This window comes from Crocuta crocuta, unplaced genomic scaffold (genome assembly GCF_008692635.1).
Source record: "Crocuta crocuta isolate KB4526 unplaced genomic scaffold, BGI_CrCroc_1.0 scaffold50, whole genome shotgun sequence".
NCBI lineage: Eukaryota > Metazoa > Chordata > Mammalia > Carnivora > Hyaenidae > Crocuta > Crocuta crocuta.
In genome coordinates, this window is record NW_027527428.1 from 3,106,819 (window position 1) to 3,115,588 (window position 8,770).

Genomic DNA, 8,770 nt, shown 5'->3' on the forward strand with positions numbered 1-8,770 from the left:
GGGGCGCCCCCCATGCCCTGGCACAGCCACCCCCCCCCCACCGGGCCTCAAGAACCTTGTGCTTGGTTTAATGTTCTGCAGTGGCTGTCTTTAAAGTTTCAATAATTTCTGAAAAGGGGGCTCGCAGTTTCTTTTCGTGCTGGGCCCCGTCAGTCATGTAGCTGGTACACAGCTGAGCACAGAAAGGCAGGTGTCTCCCCCCCAGCCCCAGCTCACCAAAGACCCCTACCTGGAAGGTGGCTGTGTGCAGGGCCTCGGGTGGCAGGCCACAGCCCTCTGCGTAGAAGCAGATCTCCAGATTCTAGGGGGTGAGACATCAGACAGAGGTGACCCCAGGCAGCCTCCCACCAGAATTCTTTGTGGTCACAGCTATTATTACTACCTGAAGCGCAGTCTTCAGCCTGCTAGAGGCCAGGGGGCAGCTCCTCTGGGAGGCGGCCACTTCCACCAGCACGGTGAGCGTGTGGGTCCAGAGCAGGGTCAGAAGGCTGGGGTGAGGTGCAGAGGGACAGCAGTCACAGGACAGGGGGATGGAAGAGGAGGAAGCAGAGACGCTCTTGAGAAAGGNCCCAATCAATGTGTCTCATAACCTAGCAAAGAATCCTGCTCAGTAGGGTTATCAAACCCCAATAAACAAGGTAGGGAGGGGAGGCTGGTCCCCCAGTGAGAGAATCAGGATTCAGCATGGGAGTGGCCAGAATGAAGACCCCAGCAGGGATAAGCATGGATAACCTGCTGGGAGGAAAAAAAAAAAAAAAAAACCAAACCCACACCCTAAAANNNAGTCCTAATAACTACCTGAAATAACTGAAATTTCACATGCCAAAGTAGAGTCAGGCAGTTAAGCACCCAAAAAAAAAAAAAAAATTAGGTTGTGTAATTAAGAATTTCTGGGGAACATCAGAAGCTCCTGGGCGGCTCAGTCGGTTAAGCGTCTGACTTCAGCTCAGGTCATCTCATGGTTTGTGAGTTCGAGCCCTGCACGGGGCTCTGTGCTGACAGCTTCTGAGCTGCTCCCCTGGAGCCTGCTCCCTTTCTCTCTGCCCCTCCCTCACTCACGCTCTGTCTCAAAAACAAATTAACAGTAAAAAAAAAAAAATGGGTAAGGTCATATTAATTAAAGGTAGTCAATGTATTCAATATATTTGGGTGCTTATTATGCCTCAGACAATGTTCTAATGGCTGTTGAGACAGCAGTGCGTGAAATCCCTAGGGTGGGGGGGCACCTGGGTGGCTTAGTCGGTTAAGCGTCCGACTTTCGCTTAGGTCATGATCTCGCGGTTCGTGGGTTCGAGCCCCGCATCGGGCTCTGTGCTGACTGCCAGCTCAGAGCCTGAAGCCTGTTTCAGAGTCTGTGACTCCCTCTCTCTCTGACCCTCCCCTGCTCACGCTGTCTCTCTCTCTCTCCTAGAAATAAATAAAACATTAAAAAAATTAAAAAAAAAAAAGAAATCCCTGTTAAATAGAAAAGGTGGGCTTCTGCTCCGCTGCACCACCAGGAGCGGAATGCAGGGGGGAGGGGCGGCAGCCTCAGAGCCCGGATCCCCTGGGGAGGGCCCATGGTCATCGGTCCTCACGCCTGCCGACCACTTCCTTTACACAGGCGGTGCACTTGACACCCCGTGTGACTCACTTGGTCCTCATTAAAGGCCAGAACTATGATCATCTGCACGGAAAACTTGAGTAATCTGTTCAATCCACCCACCAAGCAGCAGCAATTCAGCTAGAGTCTGAATTCAGGTGGGCTGGGGCCCACACCCTTAACCGCTAGCCCTGCTGCCTGGCTCTGCTGGGCCCCTGCTTTAGAGAGACCCTAACTAGGGGCACCTGAGAAGCTCAGGCAGTTAAGCGTCCCACTTTGGCTCAGGTCATGATCTGATCTCACCCTTCATGGGTTCAAACCCCACATCTGGCTCTGTGTGGACAGCCTGGAGCCTGCTTCGGAATCTATGTCTCCCTCTCCCTCTGCCCCTCCTCTGCTCACACTCTGTCTCTCCTTCTCTCTCTCTCTCTCTCTGAAAAATAAACATCAAAAATTTTTAAAAAGAAAAAAAGATCCTAACTGGAAGTTTCCCTGAATCATGGGAGAATACCCACTGCCTGTAATGTTAGGAGGGTAGATCTGCAGCCAGCAAGGCCCACAGACGCCCACAGCTAAAGGAGAAGGCAGCTTTCTGCTCAGCCTACAGGGAAATGGGCAAGTGTGTGAGGTGGTGAGCTCCCTGTCCCTGGAGGTGAGCCCTGAAGCAGAGGCCGGTTGCATCCTCCACTGAGAATGGATGCTGAGGCCGGGAAAGAGGGGCGGGTGGGAGGCGGTGGGGCACCACAGGGCAGGAGGCTGCTACAGACCTGTTGAAGTTCTCCTGCACCAAGTTGGTGTTCATGTAGCAGAGCTCCACTTCCAGAAACTTCATCAGGGGCAGAATGGCCTGGGGAGAGGGGTGGGCAGCGCGTCTGGTTCTAGCTCACTCCCCTGCCCTGACTCAGAAGAGCAAACAGGACCAGGAGCTTTCTTTCGTGCGCTTCCTCTGGGACATCTGCGGGAGCTGACCCCTGCCCACAGCCAGCTCCAGCCACACTGGCCTCCAACCCGCGCGGTCCCGCCTCGGGGCCCTGGCCCTTGCTGTTCCCTCCCCTGGAAATCCTCCTGGCTCCTTTTCTTGCTTCCTTTAGGTCTTGACTCAGCTGTCATCCTTAAGGAAAGCTTTCTCTAGCCACGGTCTAAAAATATCTCCATTTTCTCTAGTGCTTATTATCTAACACGCCATGCGTGTGCACACGCACACACATGTATGTACACGTAGCTCTAGTTACATACATGTACTCGGCTTTCCTTCCATCTCCCCTCCCAGAAGGTAAACTCAAGGAAGGGAGGGCTTTTCGTAATTTTTGTTGATATATATCCCAGTGCCTGGGACAGAGTGAATGCTTAAATAGTTGATGACTTAATGAGTAAGCGTCTCCCAAACAACCAAAGGTATGCATCACTGTGCCCTCTGACAGGTGAGGACGCCCAGGTCCGCTGGCTTGTGCAAACAGGGAGCTGAGAAGGACGCACGCCCAGGGCTGTGTGGCTGCAAAGTCCAAGCTCTCCCCGACTGCGGTCCCCATGCTGACGCTGGGAGAGCCCATGGAATGACCCAACCCTGCCCCCTTAGCATCCCAGGAGGAAAACGAGGTCCAGGAGGGAACATATCTTGCCCAGGTGTGGGGGACTTATCTCTGACACCCCACGGCCTTCAGCCCCCCCGCCACCCTAAGCCCCTTTGGCAAAGCTGAGCAGGGAGGGCCACTCACATCCTCAGGCAGCACAGACTCCTTGACACTCACGAGATTCTGGATGTGCTTCGCAATGCCCACCTCCAGCTGGGGACACAAGGCAGAAGGGAGACCAGGGCGTGAGTGCGGGGAAGACAGGGCGAGGCCACTTGTGAGTTTCAGTTCAGGAAGAGGTAGGCGCCGGACGTCAGCCCAAGTCCAGCTGGGGGCGCTTTGGGCGGGAGCGGGGGGGGGTCACCATGGATGGGACAGGGTACCTGCTCGGCCAGGGTGCGGACGCCAGTGCGGATCTCGTGGCCCAGCCCGGCCAGCGCGCCCTGCAGCTGGGCATGCAGCGTGTTCTGCAGCTGCGTCTGCTCCAGCACAGCCCCCACCCGCCGTTCCAGCGCCTCCCAGGCCAGCTGCGCGGGCAGCTTGCCGATCACCAGCCGCAGCTGCTCCATGTCATTCACCACCACGCATAGCTGAGGGCAGGCACGGGCACGGGGATGCAGAGCTTCCGGAAGAGTGCCAGGACTGGCCCCCAGTCCCCGACACCCAGCCCCTGACACCCAGGTCTGCCCCCTACCATGTTGGCTGCCTGGCCCTGGTCCTTCTGGCCCACAGAGAGCTCCCGGGCCCGGGCCTTTATGAGGCTGCAGTACACCAGGGCCAGCCGACAGGTATCCTGGGGTGGAGAGAGGCCGATCAATGCCGGCGGGGGAGAGGGGGGAGCCCACGAGAGAGCCAATGTGGGGGAGACATGGAAATCTCAGTGACTTGGGGACTTAAGACATAGATAGGCCTTCGGAGGCTGCTAGGGCAGGAGCTTGGGAGAAACGGGGAAGGAAATGGGGCTGTCTTAGAAAGGTAGGGAAGGACCTATGTGCACACTGCACCTCCACAAACTTGACAGTGATCATGAAGGCCTCCTCTGGGTCCGGCCAGTCCAGCTGCCGGGCGGTATGGCTGATCTGGGCGAAGCAGGTGGATAGATCCACGGCTGACGTGCTGTGCTTGGTCAGTTCCCCCAGGGGCACCAGCTGGGGGGTGGGAGGGTGTGCAGGAAGGAGGGCTCAGGACTTGCCACATTTGTGCTCCCCGCCGCCTTCTTCTCTGCAGGCATGCAGTTCCCACCACCAAGCAAGTAGAGCGGGGCTGGGGGGGGAGCTACAAGGGGTACGAGCAAGGCTCCCCAACCTGGGACCCCCAGGCTGCACAGATCAGTCCGTCAAGAAAAGCCATGGTTTACGCCAAGGATATCAGGAGGCGGTGTTTTGCACCCAACTGGCTTCAAGAGCCAACTTCTGCCCGTCCTGGAGGTGCAAGCAGAGCCCCAGGGCCCGCCCTCAAAGCTGAGACCCCCATGGCTGACCTCGGGCCCTGCCCCCACCTCATCCATCTGCACAGCCCGCTGCACCCGCGCCAGGGCCACACTGTACGTCTTCTGCAGCCAGGAGGGGATGGCGGGCCGGAACCAGCGGTGAAAGCCATCCAGAGCCAGGACTCCATCCCTGGGGAGAGCTGGGGCTCAGCCTGGGGCACTCTTCTCGACCCTCCTCTCTTTTGTGCCGACAGACCACTGCCCACCTCTCTGCGGGGACCGGACCCAGCTGGCAGAGCTCCTTGAGGCTGACGTAGAGCTGGAATAGACTCTCGCCCATCTCTGGGGACACGGGGCCACCCGTCACCGTGGCCGTGTGGTCCTGTACCCGCTTGGCCACCTGTGAAGGGGAGGCGTGGGGGCGGGGCTCCGGAGCCAGGGGAGAGGGCGCCCCGCCCCCCACCAGATGCAAGGACAGCTCACCAGCCACTGCAGCTCTAGGAAAGCCATGGAGAAGAGGTTGATCTTGAAGGTGCTGGAAGGAAGGCGACAGGTGTGACCTGGTGGCACACACAGGGGTCCTTCTGGTCCCCCTTCTGGGCCCCTGCCGCACTGCCTCCCAGCCCGGCCGCCGGCTCACTTCTGGAAGATCTTGTTCCATGTGCGCTGGCACTGGTGCAGGTCGCCAATGATGTCCTGCACCAGGCTCAGCAAGGCCTTGCCTGCCTCCAGCATGCCCTGGCGGGGACAGAGGCTCGCTGAGCAGGGCTTCCAGGGGCCGGCACCCCCCCCTCCCCCCTGCCCAAGCCCCCTCACCTGCACCATGGGTTGATGGTGCTGCTGCTTCAGGTGGAACCACTCAACGGTGCCGGTCTGCGGGCCAAGAAGCGGTGAGCGGATCGGGTTGCTGGGCTCAGGCACACGCCCTCCCCGTCCCCAGGGCGAGTACCATACCCGCAGCGCCTCGGCCACCAGGCGGGGCAGCGGGTCACTGTCAGGGCACAGTTCCCCAAAGGCCTTCATCTTGCACATCTGTACCAAGATNTCCGCTCGCATCTCCAGCAGGCTTCCCCCACCCCTGCAGGCGCCCTCATCCCTGACCCCACGGAGGAAGGGGAAGGGGGAGCCGCTGACCTGAGAAGAGACTGCAGCCTGGCTGGGGAGTCGGAGACAGAGAGGGGGAAAACAGACCGGAACCTCCGGATGAGGGACAGGCCGTAGGCCAGCAGGTTGCTGAACGAGGCGGCCAGCTCCTCCCGCTGCAGGGCCAGGCAGAGTCACCAGCTGCTTTATGGGGCCCGGACCGCCCTTCCCCCTCCCTGAGCTCTCCCTGCCCGACACCCCTCATTCCAGCCCAGCCCACCTGTTCGGCCTTGAGGCGGCCCTGGATCCACTGGTACTCGATGCTGGTGATGGGGTGCAGGAGGCAGCTGCTGGGGAACTCTAGGCTCTGGTAGAGACGGCTGTAGGCCAGCCACTGCCTGCGGCAGACAGGAAGCCCTCAGCCCAGCCATCGTCTCACCGGCCTTGGGAAGGGACAGCGAGGTGCCCTGCTCCAGACACCTCCTGGGAACCCCCATCAGCCTCATCAAGGTCTTTTTCAAACATGTAAACGTTTCTATTCTCAAATTGGAATACGTGTGATTTAAAAATTCAGGATCTTGGGGCACCTGGGTGGCTCAGTCGGTTAAGCGACCAACTCTTGATTTCAGCTCAGGTCATCATCTCATGGTTGTGAGTTCGAGCCCTGTGCCCGGCTCTGTGCTCACACCACGGAGCCTGCTTCGGATCCTCCATCTGCCTCTCTCCGCCCCTTCCCCTGCTCACGCTGTTCTCTCTCTCTTTCTCTCTCAAAAATAAATAAACGTTTAAAAATATGTCATTTAATGTAAAAACATTTTAAAAAGTCAGGATTTCTTGCTTCTTTTGAAAAAAAACTTGGAGACTTGAGCCTTCATGCATAGGTGCCAAACATCAGCTGGGCTGCCCTTTACAGTTCAGGGGACGCTTCACAGAGGTGACGACCAAGCTGAGACATGGCCCAAGTGGGACATTGAAGGAGGACTGAAGAGAAGGGCTGGCCCCGGCTGGGACACGGCACTGCATGCTTGGGCCCTGCAGGCCACTGGGCCCTCACCGTGGGTGCCTGCTCCCGGGGCCAGCCTCACCTGCATCCCCTCCTCCACCTACCCGGGCACACCCACCCACCCAGGGTCCTACAAGCTGCCCTTCTCCCCCAGCCCCCTTCCGGCCCCTACTCAAATCCCAAGTGTCAGCCATGGCCCGGGACAGCATCCACTGTCCTTCCTCCTGGCCCGGCCACCCCCGGTGTGCCCCTGGGTCTGTATTCCTCACCTGCAGGGGAACGTCCCTTGTTCCCACAACCTGTCGTGTAACTGGGGACGGGACGGGCCCTCAACACAGATCTGGTAATGCCAGTGCCCGAGTCTGTGGGCTCAGGGTGGTGGTGCGGGGAAACGGGGCTGGGGTCTGGGGCAGGGGCGGCAACTTCAAATGCCAGGGAGTGACGTGGGCCGATGGCAGCTGTGAGCGGCCGGGGAGGCTGTGCGCTCCGCCGTGACCAGCTGCAGCCCAGCAGAACCACAGCACTTCGGGTCCACGGGAAGCTGGACGTGGGACTCCGTATGGAAAAGCTCCAGATTTATAAAAGTTGGCAACTGACTCAGACTTCAAACACCAGGAGGCCGCCTGGGCAGCTCAGTCGGATAAGCATCCGGGACTCTTTGATTTCGGGTCAGGTCATGATCTCACTGTTTGTAAGTTCAAGCCCCACATCAGGCTCTGCGCTGACGGCAAGGAGCCTGCTTGGGATTCCCTCTCTCTGTACTCCCAACCTGTGTCTCTCTCGCACCCAAAATAAAGAAATAAACTTAACAACAAAAACAAAACCGAAAACAACTTAAAACACACAGTTGGGGCCAAACAGAAATCTCCCGAGGGTTAGACGTCAGGCTGCCGGCCTGTAGGAAGGCAGGTGACCCTCGGGGACCGTGCACTCACGCCATGGACTGGTGGAAGTCGGACAGGTCCTTCTGCGTGGCGTGTAGAAAGAGGATGGTAGCAGCCTGGGGACTCAGCGACCCATCCCAGGAGGTACTGCCCGCCTGAGGGGACAGGTGGAGGGGTTTTGGGACCCAGCGGGCAGGCCCCGCACCACCCTGCGCGGGGAGGGCAGTACCTGGTGCTGGGTGACCTCGTGGGACACGAGCTGCTGCAGCAGGTGGAGGTGCACCGTGTAGCTGGGCTGGGAGCGGCTGGCCACCGTGGCTCTCTGCAACGGGGCCGGCATGACCGCGAGTGGAGGGCCCCGTGCCCGGTGCGGCCCATCTGCCTCCCCCGGGCAGGCCCCCCGGACGGCCCCTGCGCCCGGCCCCCCACCTACCCGCTTGTGGATGAGCTGGAACTGCAGGTGGCACCGGCCGCGGTCGGGGTAGGTCTCGGTGCAGGGCTCCAGAGGGTACCATTGATCCTCCCGGCAGCGCAGGTCCTGGGCGGGCAGGGGCGGGGCAGGGGTGCCCATGCCCATCAGCGGCCTGAGACTCACACAGTCGGGGGCGGAGGAGGCAGACCCCAGGCTCCGCTCGGTGTGGACCCAGAACCGCTCCCCTGAACCCCTCGTGAACCCCCATTCAGTCTCTTTCCTGACCCCACTCACCTGTAGCCTCAGAACCACGTTCCCCAGAAAGTCATCCTGGCCTTTGTCCTTCCGGGCCTCCTTAAAGATCCTATTCCAGGCAGTGTCCGTGAGGGGGATGGGCCAAGACACTGAGGGGTCAGGCGGGGATCCATCCCCATCCTGCAGCCCAGCAGACAACCCCCACCCCCTCCCCAGGAACCTGCTCCCTGTGGCGCTCACCTCCGCAGCCCGTGCAGGTCGGTGAGCTCCCCGAGCTTCTGTCTGACAGACTCCACAGTGTCCATGTCCCTGAGGGGACAAAGGTCTGAGCAAGAGGCAGAGAGGGTGTCCTGGGAGCCCCCGACCCCTTCGGGGGGGAGGATCTGCGCCCCCACTTGCCCCCTTTGTCTCCCTGACCCCGCCAGCAGGGGACGCCCCTCACCACATGTCCAGATGGAAGCTTGAGTTGCTTATGTCCTCGAACTCCCTATAGGGAGGAGAGAGAGGGCATGGCTGAGGGCCTTGGAGGGCCGGAGCCCAGCCACAGCCCG

The 8,770-nt window shown here is 59.7% G+C and overlaps 1 protein-coding gene across 1 annotated transcript in view; it reads right to left on the reverse strand.

Annotated features, from left to right (window-relative positions):
• LOC144223862 (protein unc-13 homolog D) overlaps positions 1 to 8,770 on the reverse strand; it is a 13,861-nt gene that overhangs the window by 3,007 nt on the left and 2,084 nt on the right. The window contains exons 7-27 of the mRNA XM_077754658.1: positions 8,662 to 8,706; positions 8,460 to 8,528; positions 8,259 to 8,328; positions 7,986 to 8,090; positions 7,782 to 7,874; positions 7,604 to 7,707; positions 5,946 to 6,063; positions 5,716 to 5,841; positions 5,537 to 5,626; positions 5,399 to 5,455; positions 5,223 to 5,320; positions 5,066 to 5,117; positions 4,849 to 4,982; positions 4,652 to 4,772; positions 4,158 to 4,301; positions 3,848 to 3,946; positions 3,537 to 3,743; positions 3,298 to 3,366; positions 2,350 to 2,429; positions 383 to 488; positions 230 to 301 (exon numbers count right to left, since the gene is read on the reverse strand). Of these exons, the coding sequence (XP_077610784.1) occupies positions 230 to 301; positions 383 to 488; positions 2,350 to 2,429; positions 3,298 to 3,366; positions 3,537 to 3,743; positions 3,848 to 3,946; positions 4,158 to 4,301; positions 4,652 to 4,772; positions 4,849 to 4,982; positions 5,066 to 5,117; positions 5,223 to 5,320; positions 5,399 to 5,455; positions 5,537 to 5,626; positions 5,716 to 5,841; positions 5,946 to 6,063; positions 7,604 to 7,707; positions 7,782 to 7,874; positions 7,986 to 8,090; positions 8,259 to 8,328; positions 8,460 to 8,528; positions 8,662 to 8,706 (2,059 nt within the window). The remainder of the gene's footprint in view (positions 1 to 229; positions 302 to 382; positions 489 to 2,349; positions 2,430 to 3,297; positions 3,367 to 3,536; positions 3,744 to 3,847; positions 3,947 to 4,157; positions 4,302 to 4,651; positions 4,773 to 4,848; positions 4,983 to 5,065; positions 5,118 to 5,222; positions 5,321 to 5,398; positions 5,456 to 5,536; positions 5,627 to 5,715; positions 5,842 to 5,945; positions 6,064 to 7,603; positions 7,708 to 7,781; positions 7,875 to 7,985; positions 8,091 to 8,258; positions 8,329 to 8,459; positions 8,529 to 8,661; positions 8,707 to 8,770) is intronic.